Genomic DNA, 26,061 nt, shown 5'->3' with positions numbered 1-26,061 from the left:
TACTTGTTTATATTCTGCAATAATGGCGGTAGTTTTCTTTATTTCAGACTCTGCCTTCTCCAGCTGCTTCCGGAAGACTTCCTTCAGCTAGGAAGTTCAAGGAGAGAAATCAGATTAATGGGTTGCTTTGGGGAGTAATCATACTGCTCTCTCTTGAAGGTATGCTGCATCTACAGTACTACTACAGTTCTTCACAACCAGTTCCCATCACATGAGAAAGTCTGGCATTTGAAAGCCTCTAAAAATCTGTTTTTCTCAATATACAGATACTTACTATTAACCTCAGTATTGGGGCCTGGCACATGTTCTATCTGTGGCTTGATTAAAGTGTTAATCACCAAGGAGTTAAAGCCAATTTATGGCATGACAACATGGCAAATAAGCCACAAAGATTTCCACATCTAACATGGACATCATTTAATGAGCCACAAAACTGTTGCACATTTGTATCATGCCTCAAATTGAACATGCTGCATGTTCGAGCTGACCCTTGACAAATCCCAATGCTCAAATCTGACATGGGACAACCCGAGGGCCCTGGGCCCGGCCACTCCCTACCCAACTCCCAGAGGCAGACAGGAGGGACAGCATTAGTCTGACATCAGGGATTTTTGGGCTCAGTGTGTCCTGGACCCTTAAAACATGGTCATGCAGTTGGCAGCCCCAGCAGTGTGCCCTGTTTAAGTTTCTGTGGTACTTGTGGAACTGGCAGCTGGGAGCCCCCTGCTCCCCAGCTGCAGGTGCAAGTTCATGGTGTGTGGGCATCAGCAGCTGGGAGCTCCCGGTGTTCTGCACCATGATTCCTAGCACAGGAGGACTTTTAAAAATGCAGCTACATTTGTTAAACCTCCTGGGTGCTTGGACCCAGATACCAGGAAAAGGTTCCCCAGGGTCTGGGTCCTAGTGCCCAGAGAGATTTAAAAAGCATGGCTGCAGCCCAGCTGCAGATGCTTTCTTTAAAGTTACCTGAGTGCCAGGACCCAGAAATTAGGAAGCCTTTCTCCCTGTCCTGTGTAAGCACCAGCTGGGGAGCTGGGAGCTCCTCACTCCCCACTTGTCACTTTTGGGGGCACCTGGCTACCAGCTTCACACCTGCTTTAAGGTGCAGAGCACTATGAGACTTTGCAAAGTTGAGTTTACAGTAACCCACAACTTTAAAAAAGTGGGCATGCAGGTAACATCCAGGGCCTGTGGAAATGCCCATGGACGCAACAGTTGAGGAGCAGGGCATGGGCAGTTAGGAGCTCCCCACTCCCCTACAGGCTCCTGATGCAGGGCTCTAAGTTCATCACGAGGGCACAGAAGGGAATTGGTGAGTATTTATTCACCAAGGCACCCCCAGGGGTTACAAGAAATAATGGCCACAAGCTAGCAGGGAGCAGATTTAGATTGGACATTAGGAAGAACTTCTTCACAGTTAGAGTGGCCAAGGTCTGGAACGGGCTCCCAAGGAAGGTGGTGCTCTCCCCTACCCTGGGGGTCTTCAAGAGGAGGTTAGATAAGCATCTAGATGGGGTCATCTAGACCCAGCACTCTTTCCTGCATATGCAGGGAGTCGGACTCGATGATCTATTGAGGTCCCTTCCGACCCTAACATCTATGAATCTATGTTGGCAGCTGGCAGCCATGTGACTGGGATCTAAGGAATTTTATGGCCCACCCCCAAAACTGAATGACTTGCCATGACCATGCAAGTCACACAGCTCTGGGGGTGGGGCATAAAATTCCTCAGATCACAATTGCGCATTTACCTTAAAGTCTTCCAGCAGTTTAGGTCCCCCCCATTTGTCACATGATTAGCACATATCCTTTACTGGAAAGTTGTAATATAGAGTAAGTGTGCCTCCACCTATATTAAATGCCTGATCCTGTTCTGGTAAATATAAACTAGCCTGTTAAATACAGCTCAACATAGTTCAACACTTGGATAATCCTACCTCCACTTATTCAAATAGCTTGTCCCAAGTAAAAAGAAATAAACATCCCAGCATTATCACAGTGACCTCCCAAAGTTCTGACTCTCCACGTGCCAGTGCATTACAAAACCACTAATTCCCCACTCTACTGTGCAGTATTATAAAATCTAAAAAGACTTTTCAATGTAAACAAAGGCCTCCCTTGCCAGGCATAGCACAGCTCAAGCATAGATGAGACTGATCATGGGACTCAGTTTTAGAGTACCTGAAGTGATGATGCATGAAACCTTTATTATGTGTGAACTGAGAGTGTCCTGTTAAACAATGATGCAAATAAGCCTAATTGCAAGCTGTAAAAACCACTCTGAGATAAAAGGCACTTTTGCTATCAAAGTACACAGAAGTCATTGTTCAGGATGTAAAATACCATGTCTGCAACCTCACACATGCACATAAAACGTTCTGCAAACTAACATCAGGTGAGGCCCAGGTAGGGAAAACCTATTCTAGATTCTGGGAGTACTGAGAAGGCAACCAGCAGCTGGATTCTGTATGGCAATTTATGCATAAGCAATCATTCCAGCTCCTTTTTAGGTACTAAAGAGGGTCTAATTATGCTGTCTAGAGTAGGTGTCTGTTGTGTCATGAAAGTGAAAAGGATGGTCACTATAATGTTAGGTAAGGAAAAGTACCCCTCAGAGCTTCAACCTGACAGGGAAAACACTAGGCAATAGAGAATTTTTCTACTTGAGCAATTTTTTATTCTCACTTCAATTTAAAGGAATCCTTTGTAGGGCTTTAAGAAATGTTTTATACATTTCTGCTTTGTTATGGAACCTCAAATTCTTGGTGTTCACATGTGTATTGAGAAGGTGGGAAAGCTCAAACATGTTTTACCTGAGCAGTTTCCTCTTCCTGCTTCCGCTTCTCTTCTTCAGTTTCCACTAACTTCTGTTTGGTCAGGAGAAGCTCCTTGTTCAGAACATCTGCTTTGTCTTCAGCCTAAGAAGTAGAAGAGGTGAGCCAAAGAAAACGGCCTCTCTCATGTACAGACAGTACAACTGTGTCAAGATATAGGCCACAGTTGTTATAGAATGAGAGTCTGGATGCAACTGCTGCCTCATGCTGTCAGATACTTTATCCGTCTGTTATGTTCTCAGCATCATTTCTTTTTAAAGGACAAATATATTTTAAATAGCTGCTCACTAGGTTCTTGCACTGTGTTTCAGCTGCTGTGCAAAAGACTAGGTATGGCTGTTCCTATTAGAGTACCAAAGAATATGTAAGGGTATGTTAAGGGTGATTAAGGATCCTGAATCATGTTTGTGGCTCTTCCTATATATATGGGCATGTTGTACATTTCTGATGTTTGGTAAGTGAATGCAGAGAGCAATTTCAATTACAAGCAGCATGGTTTAATGGACTATGGTCATAGGCAGCGTCAGGCAACCAGTTCCATTTCTCCAGGCTTCAATTTTCACATGTTAAATGGGAGAAGATGCTTACACTTCAAGAGAGATTGAGTTTGAAAGAGTAAAGTCTTGCTTCTATAGCAAAACTCAGTGTTCAGACCACAGTACATGGCAGAAAAGAGTTATTTAAAACTGTTCAGTTAAATATTACAAGAGAAATACTACTTATTAGAGAAGCCAGATAGTCCATGTCTATTAGGAGTATGAATTTACTTCCCCATTTGAAGCGCCAAGCATGATGGGTTAGTGCAGTGCAAATGTCTTGGTTCTGCAAGTGCTCCTTGTTGGCCAAACTGTTTCCAGTGAAGCAGATGTTTCATCAGGGTTTAAGATCAATCAGCTGGCTAGCTGACTTTCCTGCTTGGTAACTAAATATTCATGCAACCCATTCACTTCAATAAATATGTTGATGGAGCAGGCAGTGGGCAGAGTCAAAAAATAACTCATTAGCTGAAAAAAGGGTAGGAAAAGCATTAGAACATGATTACTTGAACCTGCACATTGCTTTTCCATGACTGCTGGCATAGTGGCTCGCTGCTTTGCCATTCTGCTTTTGGTTATTAACCAGAGGGATTACTATGTGTGCGTGGAAGATCTCTACCAAGAATATGAATCCGGGGAAGGCAGAAGGCATGCTAAGTTGTTTCATGCATAGAAGGTAGCACAGAAGAATGTCCAAGGGAGGAAGTACTGAAAGGAAAGGCTGGGGGTATTAAGGCTGGTATAATGGATCTTAAAGGTGACCTGACTTATTTAATAAAAATCACAGTATAAGATCTTAGATCTGCATGGTTCAATATGTTCTTTGAGAAAACTATCTGAATATCAATCCCAGGTACTAGTCCTCCTAGTACCATCACTGGTATTTGATACCAGTTTTTACAGGGAAGTAAAAACATTTATCTAAAAAAGCATTTATCTAAAAAAGGGTAAGTGCCCCTATGTGGGTGAATTGCTGGTAAGAGGGGACAAGGAGTTACTTCAATCCTTAGACCTCCCACAGAGAAGACTGCTATATATATGGGAGAGCACTGAGGGGCAAGGCAGAAAATACTTGCTTTGGAGACAGAAGGGAAAAAAGTTGTGTGTGAACTGTGACTGCTGCTGGGGGCAAGCACCTCTCAGTGTCCCACAAGGCATCCATAGCATAATGCCTGCAGCCACAACTAAGTAGATAACTCTATAGAGATATCCAATTTGATATTCTCCCTGTATAGCATTGACTTCTGCTACTGGGCTAGATGGACTTCTTGTCTGACCCAGTATGGCATTTCTTATATTCTTATTCCCCACCTATTTTCCCCCCCACTAGCATGGCTCAGGCTCTTAGAGCCACATAAGCACCAAACAGCAGATTTGGATTTTTTTAAAAGCAATCTGCAAACTGAAACGTGATAGCAGCAGTGTGGCATGGACAGTATTATTATATGAGAGAGGTATATATAGTATACCTATATACTATATATATATCTATAGGTATAGTTTCCATATTAGATATGGACAACAGACTCATAACCACTGAAAGCCAAATTCAGATACCCTTGCTTAAGCTAAGATGCAGTTTACCCCCCAAAATCCCATTGATTTTGTGGGTATACAGGGTTGATCGCTGTAAGTAAGAAAGTTAAAATTGTCCCCTATGAATTATTTTTAAAAGTTCATCTGTAAAAGGAATTATCAGAATATTACATGAAGTATTGCTGTGCAGATGGACAGCACCCTTAGTTTTGTGGGTAATCCTGTGAAACCTGCCTAGTAGTGCCAACATCTCCTAAGAAACCCTTATCCTCTGAAATAAACACCTTAGGCTTCATTGTGGCATCTAATAAGAATGGTTACCTAGCTCATGCCTTTCCAATCCAGTTTGTCTCTAAGGTGCCACTCAGTCTTACTTTCTGCATAAAAGCAGAAACCTAAGTAACTGACTGCAATTACAAATCAGGTATCCAAGCAGATAAATTTAGTCAAGATTTAAGCGCACAAATAATGTTGCTTTTAATTTGCATACATATTTAATTGTGCTCATAAAGTAGTGTTCCCAAAGTAGAGTCTGTGCTGAAGCCTAGCTGTAAATCAGTGTCTGCATTACCTGGTCCAAGTCATTTCGTAAGGCAATTTTGCTTGTTACAAGTTCATGGGCAAGGTCGTCGTTTTCCTGCTCCAGCCGCATACTGGCTTCTTGCAGCCTGCGGTTCTCCCTCTGCAGAAAGACAGAAACAACCAGAAGTTAATTCTTACCCATTTTAAAGGGAAGAATAAAGACAAGTGAATATAGGGTGTGTGTAAAAAAACTGAGAAGGCAGGAATGCACAATAAGACAATTTGCTGCTTTAGAAAACAAACAGTGAATTAAGCCAGCGGTGCAGATGCAATATCCTATCTGACAGGGCCCTTTTAGAAAAATGGAGCCAAAACACTACTAGGAAAGTGTATCCTGAAAGGCAGCAATTCCATTTATATCCCTATAGTGTTTCTTATAAAGCAAAGGCTATTTGTATTTGAGAGACAGAAATGACACACTGATTATAGGTTTTTCCTGTTGAAAGCAAGAAGCACCTCTCTTTCTGCGGTAATCAAGGGAAATTGGGTAGATAATAAAATCCTAGACAGCACACAATGATAACAAGAGATGCTCTTAATAGTGTTTTCAGGTCCAGAGTAGAATCTGCCTTGCTCCATTTTCTTCAATCTCGACCTCTAGTGTTCCATAAGAATAATATGTTCTGAAAATGATGTAATATCAACTGCCCATCAGTAAAGAATAGCACTCAGCAGCAAAACCTTCTGCAGCTCAAGTGACCTGAACTCTCCCTCTGCTCACTTTCTTCAAGATGTGTGCAAGTGATACTGAGTGTGCATGCCAAGCAACACCTGCAAAGAGGAGTGCCAATACAGAAGATGTTTTTAGATATCTAGACAAACAGCAGATATCTAGAAACATGTATTAAGTGATGCAGATCAACTTAGAAATGCAAAAATATTTAGCTTATAGAAGACTGTGGGCTTAATTTTCCCCCTGCCTCATGCCTTATTTAATTGCTTAGCCTTGTGCAAAGTAGTAGAAAAATGCTATCAAATCAGAATAGGTATACTGGGAAAGAAGGGAGAGAGGAATAATTACTGGTTTTTAAAAATTTACATTCAGAATGTTGTTCTTTCTCAAAAAGCTGCAAAGCAGAGACATTTGTTAAAAGATGTGTGTCAGGGTGAGCAGAGACAACTTGTCACCCTTCTAGACTATGGGAGCCCCTTCTAGCCTCTCAAGCCAGACTAAGACAGATACAGGGACTGAAACTCAAATAGATTTGCAGGGAGCAAAGGAGTTGCTTGCTTTCATCCTGTTTAAAGACCTACACTCTTTTACACTACAGGAAAGGACTGGGAAATCTATGAATGATACAACATCAAAAGAAAATGTCAAGTTTTTTATGTGAAGGATTTGCTCATGGTTGAGAAAGGGACAATCACCGCATACTGAAATTTCAGAAAGACTCTTTCATTACTTGAGGACAAGTAATAGATTGCCAATTTTCCATACTGAACAGAAATAAAAATAAATGTGTTACAGCATCTGGGTCAGAAAGAAACCAGCTTGTTAATAAAATCCCATGGGTTATTCAACCAATACATTGCTACAAAATATGAATTCACAGCAATCCCAATAAAAGTATTTTTTTTGTTCTAAACCCCAACAGAACAAGCCAGTTCTGCTTCTGCTCTTCTTGCAAGAGCATTTCACATGCTTGCCCAATAGAGAAAAGGAGAACTATAGTAAAAAAGGATATATAAAAAAGTAAATAAAAACAGCTTGCTTGCTCTGTGCCAGGAAGTGAAGTCTTTGTAAATACCTAATTTTCTGTGTGATCTTAATTAAGCAACTGCAGGCCTGAAATACTTTGCTCTGCAATACAGTGCAGTCTAGTAAATTTGTTTCTTTTTAAAAGAGATCATACATTAAAAAAGTATTACTTTGTCTCACAAACTTTTTGACCTAAAGAGCCTGTTTCTTGGAATCTGACGCAGTCAAAAAGTACTTCTAAAAACCAACAGACTCATAACCACATCATTTGTCTGCTTTTTGAACTTAAATTACACCATATTCTGCTATAAAGTTCTTAAAATGATAATTCCTCAGGTAGAGGTAACATACACTTCACTGCAAAGCTAAATTCATCTTCAGTAAAGCTATCAATTGTTCTTAGTTCAGAATTTTGTTCACAGTATCTAAGAAATGCTAATTAAATTGACAAGGATAGCTGCCTGACTGACTGCATAGATGAAAGAGACTCAGCTTTACTTATATCTTCAGACTAGATAGAAATGGTAATGCCAAAGTTTATTTTATAGCAATTGTAACACTGATGCCTTTTTAAAAGGGAATTTTTCCAAAAAAAAGGAAGACATCAGCCAGATTCCTCAGCCTTACATGAAATAATCCTGAAAGATGGTATGCTTTATATCATTTGCTATGCTTTTGCCAAAAGCTTGAGTGTTTGCAAAGCAAGCATCATAACGTGAGGTTTCAAACTCCTGCTCTGCACTTGCACAAAAGTGGAGAAGCAAGCTATGTGGTTGGAAATGCACTATCCTCCTCCCATTAGGAATCTGCATGACAGGTTTTAAAAACATTGATGTGTCCTACCTCTCATTTCAGCTGCTGGCGATCATCTGCTTAGTCTCTGCTTCTATATGATTTTGTTTTCTATTTTAGGATTATTTCTCAAGTTGATTTTAATCTTCGTTTTCTTCAGAACAATGAATGTAAAGTCTAAGTGTGATTATTTGCGATGTCTTCTCCAGCCGTTCCCTAGAGCCTATTAATAAATAACTGCCTGCTTCCTCAGGAGGAAATTCTTGATTCTATTTAAATTCCACAAAGCGATTATATTAACAGTAAAGAGGAAGATACTAAACTCTGGCTTGTACAAAAGAAGTAAGCTAACTTTGATGCTTCTGAAGTATTTTGCAGGGTTTGACCCAGCCTTTTGTGCAGAGGGAGCAATCTATAAGCTAAGTTTATATATTATCTGCAGCAGGACTCAGAGCAGAGCAAATATTTTGTAACCTCCCATGAGCCAACCTGTCAGACCTGCTACATGTAAACAAAGACTCCCTAATAACTTCCTGCCTCTCATCTCTAACTAGCAATACTTATAAAAGTTTGTAAACTGCACTGTTTTTATTATCACTCAGTTTACACAATCAGTAAAGTAAAAGATGCAGTTTTCCCAAATAGTCTGCTCTCTCTCACCACAGAGGGCAGCTGATGAAGTTTAGTTATAATGCTGTTAAAAGGAGGATACTGCATTTCCAAAACAAAGAAAAATGACAAACACCAGTATCACATACATAAACAAATAAACTTACCTCCTGAAAAGTCACAGACCAACTACTGCTTTCAACCATTCGTGTAAAGACAGTGAAAACAGGATATACAGTGAATTTTAAATACCAACAAAAATAATCAGGAAACCCAAAAAAACTCAAAATCCTAACTTGCTGATCCTTTTTGTTTGTTTGTTTTGGTTTGGTTTATAAACGTAGGGTCTATTCCAACTTCTATCTATTAAAGCAGATGTTTGATTGAAAGAGGAAAGCTGAACTGAAACCAGTAGGCAAGTCGCAAGTCAGGAAGACTAAAAGGCTAAATAAACTCCACCCTCTGTTATCCTCAACTTAGTATGAAGGAGGAATATAAGAGATGATTAGCGATGATGATGCAAACGATTCTCACTGGTGTTATTTGAACTGGGTGTGGCTCAGGTTCACAAACCTTGCTAAAATCTTAATTTTCAAATTGGTATGACAAAAAGGAGATCATTGAACATGGACATTTCTTACTGATGGGAAAAAAAGATGGATTAAAATTCATATTCTTGGATGTCAGTAAGACTCAAGTCTTGATGAGTCAGCACAAAAGAACAGTTGATTATGAAATGGATTCCAAGAAGGAAAAATTAAGGAATATAAATCGTCTAAAAAGCCACAATGCTTTAACAAAAAAAAATATCCAATAACAAGAGACTATGTGGAAAGCATCACAAAGTTTTTCACTGTGTTGTCTGCTACTATGATGATTACTTGGCTCTGTTTTTAAGGAAACATTTCAGCCAGCGTCATGTTGTAGTTTGTTTCAACTACACATATTAATAGTGATCCGTTTATAGTTCTCTTGCATGCAGGGTTTCCACTACACCAAAATGATAATTACCTGGTTAATTTGTATTTAGTGACACTTCGGATCTACAAAAAGGTCAATTTTTGGGTTACATTTAAAGTCTGATTATAACTTCTCCTTTACACAATAAAGTACATACAGCTGTCGATATTTCTAAGGTCCAAAGGGCTCTGTGTGGATGCAGAGTCTGCCTGGAGGATCCTGTCCTTTATTTGTGCAATTACACAAATTACTTTTGCCAGGATTCACTAGTTTTGCTCACCAGAGATCAGGCCACAACCCCATGCTAGATATGGAAATGTCTCAACAGTTTGGAACAGTCACCTGAAGGATAAGGAAAATATCAGAACTATTTTGTTGGTTTTCGTGGGAATGGAACTGTTTTTACTGGCTTTTACTGACAAACTGGAATGCATTTTAACTGCCATTAAATTCCAGCGACCAACTTCCAGAAAGCAAAATCCAGGACACAGTCCCGGATGCACCACAATCCTCTGCAACCTGGGAGTAGTTTACACAATTTCTGGTTCTGGTTAGAGCAGCCACTTCAGCGTGGGGCTGGAGGAGGGCTAATTAATCCTGCTGAAAGGCGGAGCTAATTGGCTGGGCTGGGGGGGCAGGGGGGTACTGGATGTATGTGGCTATCTTGTCAGGGTCAACCAGTGTGCTGGATCCAGCCCAACAAGCAATTTTATCAGGCCCACGAATCTGGAGTTTTGGCAGTTGGGGGCAATCAGGAATCCATGGCAGCATTCGTTTTGGGGGGGAGGGAATCAGCAGCAGGAGCTGGGGCAGCCAGCTTGCAAGCTGTGGCTCACCTTTGGACTGAGCTGCATTAATGCAACCCACTGTTACTAGAAGCTCACTGACCCCTGTACTAGAGGACAGCCATTTAGCCTATACTTCTTTTTGAATGTCTGTAAAAACCAGCTGTGAAAATGTCAGGTGTTATATTTTTTTAACGTAAAAACTGAACAATAAAATTATCCCTCACCAGAAATATGTCTATAAGAATTTAGTAATCCAAAATAAAAGTTATGAATTGAGCAGGAAACAAATTCAATCCCCAAGTGAATTTCTAAGCCCTCTTTTCCAAGTATTGTCTCTCTGGCAGTGAATATCATAATTCACATGCAGAGGATAAGCATGCCCAGTACATGGACTTATTCCTTAAACTGCTCACACCCAGCCTGTTCACACTATGTGGGTAGTTCATGGTTAAACAGATACTGTAAAAAAAAAAAGTCCTTTTTAAAAGATATCAGAATTAATGGATGGTTTGGGGTTCAACAGTCCTTAGAACACACTCACCAGGAATAGAAATACTACCCATTCCTTAGAAGACCCTTATCAGTCTTTGTTTAGGCACACAGCTTGATCATCTCTGGTGAATGATTAAAAAAAACAATTAAATAGTCTACATAACATTTTACTGCCAATTTATCTTGCTTTTCAAGCGTAATCTGCCCTGAGCCTGAGGAAGGTATATAAATCTAATAAATAAATAAGAAATTAATCTCTATGTCCAAGAGTTTCCTCTGGGGAGCTGTGCGTGCTCAGAGGGAGACAGGAGCCCTTCCTCAGCAGCGCTATTCCCCTCAGTAAGCGTACTGCCCAGAAGAAATTCTATTAAGTACTGAGGGGGAGGAAGGTGAAGCAGACCAGCTGCTCTTTCTATCATCATCTCTTGATGTCCAGTGGATTTCTATATGCAAATCTGACTAGGAATTAAAACACCTCAAAGCTGTATAACTCTCCCAGTCTCCTCCTGGACGCTCACTGAGCAGTCCCAATATGACCATGCCAAGGGCTGCATAGTTTCTACTACAGCCACACTGCTCAGCAGACAGCTCTCAGCTATCACTTTAGGGGTCCTTCCCTGTGGCTCCTCACAATCTGCAGAGTTGGGGAGCTTTTTTTTTCCTTGCTCTATGTTTCAATTCCCTTCAACTGAGGGGCCAATTAACAAGAAGGTGTTACTACTCTTGAGCAACCGTAATGGGTCTTAATTACTGACGAGAGCAATGGCACTCCCTCAAAGACAAGTAGGTTGCCCCACATGTTTTCTTCTCTGGTGACTACTTAGTCCAATTCTTGAGACTAAGGGCACTTCTACATGTGCTCTGGGGGTGAGGGGGCACTGCTTTAATTAGAGTGGTTCTGAGAGCCACTCTAATTAAAGCGCTGCCACATCTCCTATATCAGCATCCCCACATTTAAAAATGGCAGCAGGGGCAGCTGAACTAAAGCTCATTTGACAAACTTTAGTTCAAGTGCCCCTGCTGCCATTTTTAAATGCAGGAATGCTGATACACAAGACAAAGGAGGCTGCTGGAGTGTGGCAATTAATCGAGTCTGCTCCGATGCACTGGATTTCCAGTGCGTTGGAACAGTGTTGCTGCTCGTGTACGGGCACCCTGCGATTCTTGAGACCAACCATGGACTAAGCAGAGAAAAGAGGAGGTGAAAAGATCAGCCGAGCTTTTGTCTTTTTCATTGTGCTTCATTTTCTGATTTTTCAAATGTGGCCACACCGAAATTTATTGTGGCCTGCCAGTATTGTCTGATGGAAGAAACAACTTGCTAAATATCCATAGGAAATTTTGCACTTTTTTCAGGTGACTTTCACATTACCTTTGCATTGTTGGTATTGGCCACCTTACTTAAGGTGGCCATTCCATAGCTCACCATGTAGTAAGCACTTGGTAGTCTTGTGTCAGGCATGCTCTGAACATATCCTACCCAGCAAAACTATGGTTTAGCTAGCATGATCTCTAAGTGATTTGTTTTGGCTCTCTGTAGCACTGTTGTGTTGGTGAGCCAGTCTCTCCAGTAAGCATAGAGCAGTGTTTCCCAACCTTTTCCAGCCGAAGGCACATTTACATGAATAAACATTTTCCACAGCACACCTGTTAAAACATTCCTCATCCTCATACCTATTGTAGCTCATTGCCATGGCAAAATTCTGCGGCACGCCTGTTCATTTCTGACAGCACACTTTTGTGCTGTGGCACACTGGTTGGGAAACACTGGCATAGAGGACAGTATATGATGTGGGCTGATGGAAATACTCAATTTGTTTGATGTGATTTTGGAAAGCAGGGTGGGCTTCACATCCATGTAACAGTGCTAAGAATATCATTTATCTCTTGCTTGAGCTCATGAAATTCAAAAACACAGATGTGGAAGCATCCATAAACTATTGATGCATTTCTAATGTCTAGAACAGCATCTTCACAATAGATGATTCTGAAAGAACACTTCGAAGAGCGGGCCTGAAATGATGGCCCTTTCTTTATCTCATTTATTCTACCACGATGCGGAATCATGGGGGATTTGTCTTTGGAGTTGGTTAGAGAAGCACTTGAGTTTTCTTTACATTTACCAAGGGCATGATGCTGCTGTATGCTCTGTTATGGGAGCGAGTGGCTCAAAGTCACTATGGTGCAATATTTGGTGCAGTGAAATTTACAAATGTTTGTATAAAATAACCTGGTTTTGGCTGCAAGTCTGCATAAGTTGAACAGGCTTCCATCCAGATCATATTCAAGAAATGCCACTTTTGAACTTTGTGTTTGTGTGGTGTACAGCAGCAAGACAGAACAAGAAGAGGGGAGCAGCTAGCATATACCCTGCTTCATCCTGGTCTGCATGACAACAGGATCTGTTTTGATAATGTTGTGTAACTGTTTGTCAGTGCTGACAAATTTGGGAGGCATCTATATCATTTGAGAACTAACCACAATGTCAGTCTGCTCATCTGGTAACAGACCTTGGTCAGATCTATAAAGGCTATGTAAAGATCACAGTCCTGTTCCCTCCATTTTTCAGGCTCTGTCACATGACAAGGATTATATCTGTGGTATTGTACCAGGAGTGAAACCCACACTGGGATTCAGGCAAGATGTCTTCAGTCAGTGCTAGGAAACTCTGGATAACACTTTGCCAGCAATCAATAGAAAGGATATTCCAAGCTATAATTATTGATAGTCAGCAGGGTTGACTGTGTACATCTGACTGGTTACCCCATATATGCAAAGGCAACAAAACAATTCTTGATGCATACTGTGAAAACAAGGAGGAACCAAACATTCTACATTTAAATTAATTTGTTGCACAGATCTCCATTCTGCAGAAACTAGAAGGAAATCACCAACAAAAAGACCTCCTGCTCCTGGATGGGGACCTGAAAAAATGAGTTATTTTTCTTGTTGGAAGGAAAATCTGTAAAATTACAGAACAACATGGGCTAAATAGGGCACATAAGCAATAGCCCAGATGAAGAACATCACCCCAATAGGAGCTCCCAGAAATAGGGAGACATTCTGTGCAGGGCCATCCTGGCTCCTTTGACAAAGTACAGGGAATGTTGGAGCAGTTCAGGGGAATCTAGCTCTGGCCATGATGGAAATGTAGTCCTTCAAGGTTACAATACATTACAATGGTACCACTGAAGCTGAGTTTTGTTTTGTTTTGTTTTGTTTTAAGATAACTCCTTCCCATATGCATGTATACAAACCTCATTCATAATTGAGCCCTGCATGTATAGATCTCTACCGTTCTTAGGCTGACACAGTGGGCGTGTGCAGACGAGCACACGCATGTGGTACTGCTCACTGCACACACTACCCTTGCAGGCATTCCCCACACTACTAATTTGCAGTGCGGACAGTTTATTTGGCACCAGGAGATGCCTGTCCAGCTGGAGCCACACTGTCTGCTAGCCAAGCTCCCTGCTGCTGGACTGCTGCTGCTAGAGCCCCGGGAGACCCGCAGAACCCAAGTTAAGGCTGCTAGAGCCAGCTCAAGTGCCGGTCCCAGCCTCCCCTACCTCACCTGGGGCAACTTGTCACATGCCAGAGCATGTGTGCCCAGGCATTCCTCAGGGACATATTGTGCCACTGCTATTTGTCCCCAGGGAAATGCACGTGTGCTCGTCTGGACATGCCCAGTGACAACATTAAACATACAAAACTGGGATCAATCAAGCATAAACAATTTCTCCCACTGAAGAACCTCTTTACTTGTACTGAAATCTATCCACTAAAGAATATGGCTTCAGACTGAATTGAATGTGACTTAACTGGTTGTGAGGAATCTCCCTACTTATCAAATCAGCGTGTCAACAAAAAGTTGACCAAACCCAGTCCAGATAATAGAAGTCACAAGAGTTGTCCTACTGCAAACCAGAACCCTTTGCTTATTACTGGCTCTGATAGGGACTCACTGTGGGCATTTTTACACATGCAAGCGCTGCAGTGCCGGGTGCTTTGAAAAGTGCCTGGCACCACAACGCTTCCAGTTGTATAAGCAGCGAAATGTGCATCAGAGCTGAGAAAATAGTGGTGTCACACTTTTGAACTAAAACATATAGAAGGTTCTTTAGTTCAAAAGTGCACCGCCGCCATTTTCTGCATGCTGACACGCATCTCACCACTTATGCAACCCAGCACAGTGAGCGTCAGCTTGCATGCACATCAGCTCGCTCCGAAGCAGCAGACATCTAGCGCATTGTGGGAACAAAAAGTATATGTATAAATGCCCTGTAGTTGTGGCCAAATAAGCCACTTTGTTTCTGTTTTCTCATTTGCAAAATAAGGGCAATAATTGTTGCTCATCCATCCCCCAAGTTTTGCTGGGTTAATTAGTTAAAAAGCTTGTACGGTGCTTTGGAGATGAAAAGTGTTCTTAAGCATGATTTTAGATCTGTATTAATATAAACAAGCTAGAGAAGGACAATATGGTCAGACTTAATGAGCTGGAAATAGATTATTTCTAAACAGAAAGCCTTTCACTAAAGGACTGTATTCAAGTCTTCAGTATCATACACTTTTTTTGTACAATCTTAGATACAAGGGATGCTGACAGACATGACCAAAAAAAAAAAATCCCCCAAAAAACAGTGCTTTACCAAAAGAGGCAGCATGTTAGTTCGACCTGGCTCTGCAGAGTCTGTATAGATCAGGCACATCAGTGGGGTTTTTGGCGCTTTTATCTAAAGCTGATTCAATCAGCTATTAGATAAAGGCACCAAAAAGCCCTGCTGAACCACAGTTCTATACAGATGTTGGGTGAAGTGGGTCCAACTAAAGCAATGCCTTTTCTGGGCGTGTGCTGCATTCAGTGCAGGGCACACCAAGTTTAAAGTAAAGCTTCATTTTTGGGTTTTTTTCATATTTGTAAGCAGCCAAGATGTAGCATCTTGTAATGTACTAATCAGTATAGGCCCAATAGAATCCATTAATGTCATTTACATAAGGATGATACTTCACATACTAAGCATAATATTAAACAATAGTTAAAAAAATGCTGGCATTTATTAGCCATATTATAAGAGTTCACAGCTAAGCAACCCATTAGGCAATTAAATGGTCACATCTCTGAGGGCTCCACCTAAGGAAACCTAAGCTTCTGGTTGAAAAGAAAATATACAGTAAATAGGTCCTGAATAGTAAATAAAATAAATACAGACCTTATCAAAAAATTAAGTCAATATGAGGATAAAAAATGCAAATGTATAACAAGAATTAAAAATGACACAGTGCCATATATGTTTATCAGGACTTATGGATACAAATCTTATTACTATATAGGAACAACATGTAGTCATGCCATTAAAGAAAAGGGCATAGGGCCTCTGGTCCAGCTGAACTCTTTTAGGAGCATGACCAGAAGTGGGAAATGGTGATTTTATGCTTACTGAGTGCTTCCTCTGTAGTTTTACAGATGCTATCATTCTAGTTAAACTAAGGATCATCTTCAATATTCCTTAATAAATCTTAATCAGTGTTTCGCAGTGCATTTGCACTTACCATGGCAATTGCTGTTATGTAGCAAAAGATATGCTTTGCACCAAAATGTTAATTAATCAACCAGAATGTGGTTTCTTGGACTCTGTTTCAGTTAAGATTTTATTAACTATGGCAATGGAGTTAAACAAACCTAGATCCTATAATGAGATATGAATAGATGGGCTCCAACATCTTCATGGAGCCTTTCTGAAGTCCACAGGCTCCTGTAGGTATAAGGATCTGTGCACCCAAGTTTAAGTGCAAGATCAGGCTTTTAATTTGCAATGAGTAATTTATTCACCACATTTCTGCCTTTTCCATCTGTTTGCAACTGTTCATGAGTAGATCATGGAACAGTCAAATTTATTCATGATTGGAAACTATTCACACATTGTTTCTTTGAATAACTTTGGATTTACCTATGAATGTGGCATTTGAAGATAAACATAAAAAAGGGTAGCAATAAGAATACTCTGCCTGCTTCTTGGTAACATGGTACTGGAAAAAGTTCAAATGAACACAAATATCAGGACCCAAGCCTGCAAGATGCTCTGTATGAAAATAACTGCATGTCCTTGGACTCTAACATGAGTGCAGGCCTCTACCCACAGAGAACAACTTGAAGGATGAAGACCCAGTTTTAACTTGGAATTCAGAAATTCAAATATGTTACTTCATAAGCACTGGTGAACCACAGCGAATAAGCTATTCCTTTTTTTGTCAACCATCTCTCTAATACTGGACCATAGCACAGTAATTAAGACATCAAAAAGAAATAATCTGACTTTGAACCAGTGGCCAACTATTGCTGATTCAATTCATATGTAATTGATATCAATTATGATGCATGCAACAAAACCAGACATTATTCCACTTCATACACAACTGAGGCTTTATTTTGCTTCTCCGGTAAAGGAGGATATTTTTCATGGTTAGTTCTATTGTGATAGTACCTAGAGACCCCAAACATCCATCTGGGTTCCACTGTACCAGGTACTGTGTTGACAAATAAAACGTTAACGTTTGCTACAAACAGATATGAATGAATGAACTTTATGTCAGTCTTGGAAGAGTTCACCTTCCAAAAGTCTTTGTGGATGTGACCATGCACATTTTGACTAAAATAAAATGCATTTCCTCCTTTTTGTGTCAGTAGTTGAGAATCACCCTTTCTTTCTCAGCATCTCACGCAGATTCCCGTAAAAGTGCAACAGCAGGAGAGTTACCTACAAACATATAAACTGAAAGAAAAAAAATATTATATGTGGCTACTTGAGGGCTGTTTGAAAGTTGTTGGTTTTTTTTTACTGAAATATTCCTGGGGAAAAAAAAAAAGAATAACTCCATGTGTCCAAAGTGATCACTATGGAAATGGGATGAATCTGAACCATAATCCTAGTTCCCTGTTTCTGGAGTGTGTTGGTGTATGCTAGTATGGATGAGATACTGGCATAAGCACCTCTTTTTAACTAGTGAAATCTGATCACTTTTCCATGTCATTTAGCCAATGGGGTAGATTTTCATAGTCTCCCCTGTACCTTGTATCTGTCCATAGGATCTTCCTGCTGTAACTGACTCTCTCGCATTGTCTGATACTCTCTCTCATACTTCTTCAGCTTCTTTGTGGGCACCTGTGGAATACATTCAGAAAAAACATGCTCTTAGAGATGGGAGGAACACAGGAAAAAGCTGCTAGAAGTTTATCTTGCAAACAGGAAGCAGAAGAAATGTGGGACATTCCCTGCTAAACCCGCACACTATCATCAACTAGTGAGACCAGTGTGAAAGATGAGGGGAGGCGTGGGGAGCTAAGTTTGTGGAGGAAAAACAACAGGCACTCTTTCCCTTCTTCCACATTTTTGTTGAAAGCAAAACAGTTGCATCAAACAGTTATCGGTACAATTCATATTAACAAAATCATTACTAAATTTAGGGTCGTTTTTTAAAATACATTAAGGTAAAACAATCTTAAAGTAGAAACATTTTTTAATAAGAATAAGGAGGAACAGTATGGCAAAAACATGGGTATTAAAAGAAAAGCAGTGGGGAGAACATAACTCTTGCCTCTGGATCCACTGAAAAGGAGTTCCTCAGCAGTGGCACCAAAGTGAAAAGTCAAACAGCCCCACCCAAAAGAGTGCATGCCCACATGGGTCAGTAGTAGGGATGATGGACGCAGTAAGTTGGAGGAAACTTGTGATTTTTTTTTTTGTGTTGATCATGGCTGCTCAACCCCTTGCCATGTCATCTGGCCTGCAGGACTCCCTACAGGTCTGGAAATTTTTAGGGGAGCAGTGACAGTGCTGAATTGGGCACCAGATCCCAGTGCACAGGGCCAGGCTGTGGTGGCATAGGGCCCGACTCCTGGTATGGGGGCTAGGGCAGGGATGGCACCAGGCTTCTAGAGCCCACATGCAGGGTGCAGGACTGGGAGTGGGTAGTGCCAGGCTCCTGGGGCACAATCCTGGTGCTCAGGAGTGGGAAAGGGTGATTACAGGCTCCAGGGCCCAATCCTGGGCTCAGGCCCAGGGGGAGACAGTGCCCAGCTCCAGAGTCTGATGCTGAGGCATGGGGCCCAATCTGGCTTGTAGACCAGTCCTGTGCCACTCATCTGGCCCAAAGCTTGAGCACCACTGGTGATGATCAATGTGAGCAGTTACAGCCAGAGCCACTTACTTTACTCATTGCTGTTTAAACTGAACTAGGATCCATCCAACTCTGTATGAAGTGTCCCTGGAGAAAGGGCTGGTGCTTTTGTGATGAAACATTATTGGTAATTGAGGTGGCTCTGCAATCCTGCACTTTGCCCAGCTCGGCAGGATTGGACACCCTCCAAGGAAATCACTGATAGTTACAATGCTCACTTCTAGCCGCAGCAGGGAAATAGTGAGGCAGCTACACAGACTATCACCATAGGCAGATTTTGTAAACAACCGAATAGTCAAGTCTCAGACAGCTGTTATATGAAAACAGCCTTTTAAAAACAGTCATGATCTAGAAAGAGTATTTGTATTTTATTAAGATGCCAAATGGCAGCACAGCTTTACTTGTAGTTGTTAATTGGCTGTAATGTACTATATGAATGGCACTATTACTCTCTTACCTTGGTTGTCCCTGGACAACCAAGAACAGACACAACGAACAGTACGCATTAGGGCACAAGTTCAAAAACATCAGTAAATGAATGTCACAATGATTTATGGATACATGATTTTCTTTGATCTGTTCTTATGATATATACACCATTCTTCTATAGATTCCCCCTAATTTTGTTTTAAAAATGACTGAAATAGTGAGAATTTCATGCTAGCACGGAACTCCAACAGAACAGGACCATCCCACAACCACCCCAGCTGCAGAGTCCCCTCTGGGGTGAATGCTGGGCAGAGGTTACAGTTGGGGCAGGGGGTTCATACACATCTATATGCTCTTGTGTGTTGGGATTAGTACAGCTTCACTTTTCATTTTCCTTGAAGAGACTTTTCACCTGCTGCCAGCAAGACCCAGAAAGGGGACAAGGAAGTTCCCAGCAGCACACCAGAGAGGTCACAGGAGATGTGAACACCAACCCTGCTTGGAAGTGCAATACACTGGCATGGGGAGTTTCATGGCACAGCTAATAAAACACAGAGGATTACCCAGGATTACAGCTGCAGCTTTACATTAATTAAATATTGGTCCAAAGGCAAAGACACTGAAGAAAGTAAGGAGAACGAAAAGCACATGAATGTTGCAATAATTTTGGAGAAAAGTATATGAAAAATGTATTGTGATGCCTCTTAGATGAAGGGGTGAAAAATAACTGAATAGAAATGATTTAGAAAGAGATGCTTGTTTATATGTCAACAAACCAATACTAAATATCTGAAAAAACAGCTTGCTGGGTACAGTCAAAGCAAATCATTTCCTCTTTCCTATGCATGCTTTGGCTGTTAAGATGACTTTAATATTCAATACCAAATGTCCCTTCCAAGATACAATTTTAAAGAGAAGAACTAGTTGTAAACCAAACCCGATCTATTCCCACCCAGCTGCATTTCCATGATGTTTACTTTGATTTTTGCTCGGAGAAATAGAGTAGGTTCCTAGAATGATGTGTCGCTAGGATACCTTCCAAGCTTATGTCTCTTGTGCTGTTCTGTGCTGCTGTGCACCAACCTGCTACTGAAACAAAACAGAGAGAAAAAGATGGGAATGCAGGCAATGGAGCACAAACTGACAGAAATGTACAGGTATTTGTGGGGCAAAAAGGGAAGTAAACAATAGGTTGCTGGCAAAAGTCCTGTATTTCAAGTCAGACATAATTCTTTTGAGCAGTACTGGGAATTTTGGATAGAAGAGAATATAGGTGCTGAATTCTGATAAGTTAAGGGAGCCAGTCTATTTCTTCAATCTGCTTCTTCCTATTTTTAAATTAGGGGATCAAATGTTTAAGGTTGCACATGCAAAACTGTGCACTGAACTTTGATACACACGGGGAGGTCTGGGTTTGTGCATATGCACACGCATAGGCACAATTATTCTCCTGTCATGGATGTGAGCTCTAGATGGTACCTTCAAGCATTTCTTGAGTCAAATCTGGACAACACATGAATGCCAGCTTGTTATTTGGGGTTATTTTAGACTTCTCAATAGAGCAGGCCCATTATCAGTACTCTGAATATAAAGCGCACTTCTTTTCCATTCACCGCTGCAAGGGGTAAAAGGGATTTGCTGTGGCATGAAGGTTGAAAGCACAGCCTCATTCATATCCACCAGCACCCCAGAGGGCCAAACTCATAAAAGAGCTGGGAGTATTGTTGTACTGTTTACACTACAAGTGCAAGGCCTCAACCCTGAAAATTTACATTTTCACAGAGTTCAGAGGCATCTCAACACAAGAGAAATTCCTTGCCCAGGAGAGCATTTCATCTTTCCACTTTCCTGTGAAATATAAAATATCATAACCAGAAGAAAACAATTCTACATCCTGCTTGCCACCAGACAACTTAGAGGTAAAAAGACTGTTCTGACTTTTATCTGAGCCTAATTTGCACAAAATGAACTACTCCAACCAGGACATCTTACACTACCTTCAGCTCTCCTGTGAAATACAAATGTTCATTTCCACCTAGGAGAAATTTTACAATCTTTTGCATTCTCCTATGCCTAACGAAGGGTGAGTGCGCCGAAAAGCTTGCAAATACAGAATTTTTTATTTTTTTTTTGCAAATTATCTAGTTGGTCTATCACCTCTGCCACAAATTCTGATTCCTTAAGGCTTGACCCTCTGCTTTGTATCTAGGCAGGTACTTTATCTGTAGCATTCAAATGCCTCACAAACATTAATGATCTCAACCTCAGAGGGGTGGAGTTTAGAGGCCCTGTTTTACAAATGTGGAACTCAGACACAAAAAGCCTATGGTAATGCAGAGTTTGTGGCAAAGTGGGAAACTGAACCTCAACACCGAGTCCTGGACCAGTGATATAACAGCAACATCAGTCCTTCTGGCTTCTTAGACTCTAAAACAGTTGAGCAAAAGAAAAACAGCATGAAAATGATTAGCTGGATAAGAAACCATCTGCACTGGGATGCTTAGGGAAAGAGATGGGAGATACTGCCATGGAAAAATAAATACAAAAGAATACTGCACTGTGGCTTTATGTTACCAAAACAACATTTTCTTCAAAACAACATTTTCTAAGTGGAATAGGTGATGAATGGTTTCCTTTAGTAGACAGTGTTTTGAAGGCCCACCAGGAGCCTGAACAGAGTAACCAGCAGAGGGCAGCTCTCCTTGTTCCTTCTTTAAATAAACTTGCCCACCAAGCATCATTCTGTTTGGAGACAGAAAGTTCAATTCTGCTTGTGTGGATTCTGGTTGATACATTAACCATCTCTCCCGAGGGCAGCAGAAATCAATCTGAACCTGCATGTTAAAACTATCAGCCTTTATCAAAGGCAGGTCAAATACAAGGAATGCTAGAAATAGGATAGTCTACTACTTCTTAGGCCTGCTCTCTTTGTTTTCTTCATAGTTCTCATTCCATTCACTGCTTTGTATTTTATAACTCACCATTAAAATGTTTGTATCTACAATCTCTCTCTTTCCTCCACTTTCCCATGATGTAATCACTAGCTGCAGACAGGACCAGGCCCTGAAAGTGTGGCTGCACAAGGGAATAAGGCTCCCCCCCTGTCTGTGTAGCTGGATTGCAGCTGGAGTGTTGGAGGGAGAGCAGGGTCTGTGTACCTGGTGCTCTCCCCTGTGAGCAAATGTTGTAGCGCTATTCCCTTACTGACATCAAAGGTGAGTAATACCATCTCACTATCACTGCCACTAGAATAGGAATAGCACTATACTGGAAAGTACAGGGGGATATGTTATAATGCAAATAGAAAAGACTTCAATGCCAAAGAAAGAAATCCAGACTCAAGAGAAATTAATCTCCATTTATGCTACATTCCAATCCAAACAGAACAAAATGCTACCCTAAAGATTTGCGTTGGGACTATTAGGGAAACATTTCACACCCAGGGCATTACTCCCAGATATTATAAACATTATATATAGTTGGTAACTGCCATGTGGCCTCTACTACAATCCACCTGTCTACCCACCTATAGCACCTCAAAAGAGTCTGCCTAATTATATAACACTTTCTTTTCCTGGACACACTCTGAATAGCTTTAACAAGTACTTATTTCCATACATTGTCCAACTTAATTCCTCAACGGTTTACCCAATTCATGATCCCAAATTGACATGTATTAGTTTCCAATTTCATTTACATACCATTGACATACTTCCAGGCCTCTTCATAAATAATTGCATTATGTTAGCCATGTTTCAATCTTCCTGGATCACTCTTGAACCGAATGTGCTCATAATAGTGTCCAGGAAAGCTTCTGCAATATTGATTTCTGCTTTCTTTAGCACCCTGGGATGTATACTTGCTGGAGCTGGTGCTGTATCAAATTTGGGAGCCTCTTATGTTTGATAAACCTTGCTTATCTGTAGATCTCAATATCTCATAATCTATCTTGTACATCTCATTCTTATTTTATCGTCTTCTGGCATAAGATACTGATACAGCCAGTCACAATGACAAAGCAAGTTGCGCAGATCTCAATGAAGTGCACAAAAGGAATGGAACAAACTTCTCTCTGAAAATATACCCAACTCCCACTGAACTAGGGTTACCATATGTCTGGGTTTTCCCAGGCATGTCCTCTTTTTGGATCCTCCACTCTCCGTGTGGGCAGTTTTTTGAAATCTGAACCAATGTCTGGGAATTTGCTCTGCTCCTCTGGTGGGAGGGCAATTGAAGGCAGGGGGCACCACATGCTTCTGTGTGCAAACACACACGTGGCCAGCATGCAGCCAGGCAGGGTGGTGGAAGCAGCCTCAGCAGCTGGATGCAGGTAAGTCAATAGGATGCAGGGGTTGAAGGACCAGGGCTTGGGGACTGTCTGGGGGCCTGTGGGGGGAGGGGATGGGTGTATGAGGGGGCCAGTGCCTGCCAGCGCTGGGGGAAGGTGTCTGGTGCTGGGGCTGTGGCAGGGCAGAGGGGGTGGGGGCAGGCACCTGCCCTTCCAGTGGTGCAATAGAGTGGGGGGGCCCTCTGAAGGCAGTGGGGAGCTTCATGGCCGGGCTGGTACCCTTGCTTGTGGGGCCAGGCTGGCCGGGAGATGCTGCCCAGAGGGGGTGTGGCCAGGGTGCCTGGCATGGTGCTGGATTCCCAGCCCAGGGCGGGGGTGCCACAGGCATCCCCCTCTTCCCTCCTGCCCACACTGGGGTCGGACTTGTTCTGTTGCTCCCCTCACAAATTGGAGCTGCTATGCTCTGACCCAGTCAGGATGGGGAAAGTTGGGGCCCCCTCCAGCAGGGCTGGGAGGAGCAGGGGGCTGCAGGTCAGGAGTGAGGGGCACTGGCAGGGCCAGGGGTGATGAGGGACTGTAGGTCGGGAGTAGGATGGGCACCAGCATGGTGGGGGTGAGGGACTGTGGGTTGGGAGTGAGGGGCACCAGCAAGGCCAAGGGTCTGCAGGTCAGGAGTGAAGGTCAACAGCAGGGATTGGGGGGCTGCAGGTTGGGACTGAGGGGCATCAGAATAGCCTGGGGGGGGTGAGGGTCTGTGGGTTGGGAGTGAGGGGCACTGGCAGGGCCAGGGGTCTGCAAGTGGGAAGTGCGGGGCAGTGGCAGGGGGCTGTGGGTTGGGAGCGAGGTATCCCCCTGACTATGAATGTTGCATGCCTCCCGAGGCTGAGGGGGCACGGCAATCAGCCATAGGCAGCATCGCTGGTGGGGGCATGACGGCGGCAAGCGGGGAGCTGCCGCGGGCGGCCATGGCGGTGTCAGCAGCAAGTGGGGGGTGGCAAGCACCAACCGGCGACCACCAGCAGATGCCGCTGGAAGTGTTGGCGGTGGCCAGTGGTGATCAGCGACTGCCCTCAGATGCCGCTGGTGGTGTCAGTGTCAAGGGGAGGGAGGGTGGAGAGCACTGATTACCCACAGGCACAGCCAGCAGCAGCCAATCTCAGGGGGTGCATCACCAATATCAGGGGGTGCACCCACGTGAACCTCCTATACATCGCCAATGCCCTTGACAGGTGTACTCTTTTTTGGAACTAGAAATATGGTAAATCATGCCATTATATAAAACACTAAACATTCAAAATGTCATTGCAATGCGCTGTCACATGGCAAGTGGCAAAAAATAATACTTTGCATCTTCACCAGAAGTTGATAAACTTTTCAAACAGAGAGAAATTACTCTGGCTCTTTCAGCAAACAGATCCATATTTAGTAAACCATCTTGCAATTGTTGCTTATAAGGCTGAAGCGATTAGAGTTAAACATCCTTACTGTTGATATGACTGACACATTTTATCACTATATTTCATTTTACTGTGTCAATTGTGGACCTATATGCAATATTTTTATAGATTCAGGATCTGGCACTATAGTTATACTTTAACCATTTATACTATATTTATACTTGATGATGTTAATTCTAGGAGTAGGAGTAATGTTTTTATAATGGTTGGCTCTATTTTATTATTATATTTGTATTTCTGTTATTTTTGCTTACATTTATTTATATTATGGTTGTATGTTTCATAGACATTACGGCTGGAAGGGACCTCAGAAGACCATCGAGTCCAGCCCCCTGCCCCAGGGGCAGGAAGTCAGCTAGCTTCAAAGGATCCCAGCAAGATAAATGTCCAAATGTCTCTTAAAGGAGTTCAGAGTAAGTCCTTGCACCACCTCTGGCGGCAGTTTGTTCCAGGCCTTGGGGGCTCAGACAGTAAAGAAGTTCTTCCTTATGTCCAGCCTGAAACAGTCTTGGAGGAGTTTGTGACTGGTTGACCTTGTCGTTCCTTGGGGCACTCTGGTGAACAGGTGTTCCCCCAGGTCCTGATGGACACCCCTTATATACTTGTAGGCAGCCACCAGGTCCCCCCTGAGCCTGCACTTTTCCAGGCTGAAGAGTCCCATGGCTCTCAGCCTCTCATCATAAGGCCTGTTCTCCTGCCCTCTGATCATGCACATGGCTCTTCTCTGGACTCTCTCAAGGTTCTCCACATCCTTTTTAAACTGCGGAGCCCAGAATTAGATGCAGTACCATTCTTTTTAAATTGTGACACCCAGAATGTTTGTTACATTGTTTTCAGGAGCATGGCTTTTAGCCAGAATCCTTAATAAACTGAATTGAACTTTG

The 26,061-nt window shown here is 42.1% G+C and overlaps 1 protein-coding gene and 1 long non-coding RNA gene across 7 annotated transcripts in view; one reads left to right on the top strand and one right to left on the bottom strand.

Annotated features, from left to right (window-relative positions):
* Positions 1–26,061, bottom strand: part of RABGAP1L (RAB GTPase activating protein 1 like) — a 512,101-nt gene that overhangs the window by 5,432 nt on the left and 480,608 nt on the right. For 3 of the 6 annotated variants that reach the window (XM_006272942.4, XM_019500212.2, XM_006272939.4), the window contains 4 exons: positions 17,896–17,988; positions 5,478–5,588; positions 2,814–2,918; positions 4–87 (listed from right to left, as the gene is read on the bottom strand). In XM_006272942.4, the coding sequence (XP_006273004.1) occupies positions 4–87; positions 2,814–2,918; positions 5,478–5,588; positions 17,896–17,988 (393 nt within the window). The other 3 variants (XM_006272941.4, XM_019500211.2, XM_014596010.3) reach the window with 3 other exon arrangements.
* Positions 49–26,061, top strand: LOC109286336 (uncharacterized). Its single transcript, XR_009462438.1, has 2 exons — positions 49–159; positions 25,464–26,061. It is a non-coding gene; the product is annotated as an uncharacterized LOC109286336 (long non-coding RNA).

The sequence above is a fragment of the Alligator mississippiensis genome, chromosome 5, assembly GCF_030867095.1.
Source record: "Alligator mississippiensis isolate rAllMis1 chromosome 5, rAllMis1, whole genome shotgun sequence".
Taxonomy (NCBI): Eukaryota; Metazoa; Chordata; order Crocodylia; family Alligatoridae; genus Alligator; species Alligator mississippiensis.
The sequence above is the reverse complement of the archived record's forward strand: the minus strand, read 5'-3'. Positions and strand labels throughout refer to the sequence as shown.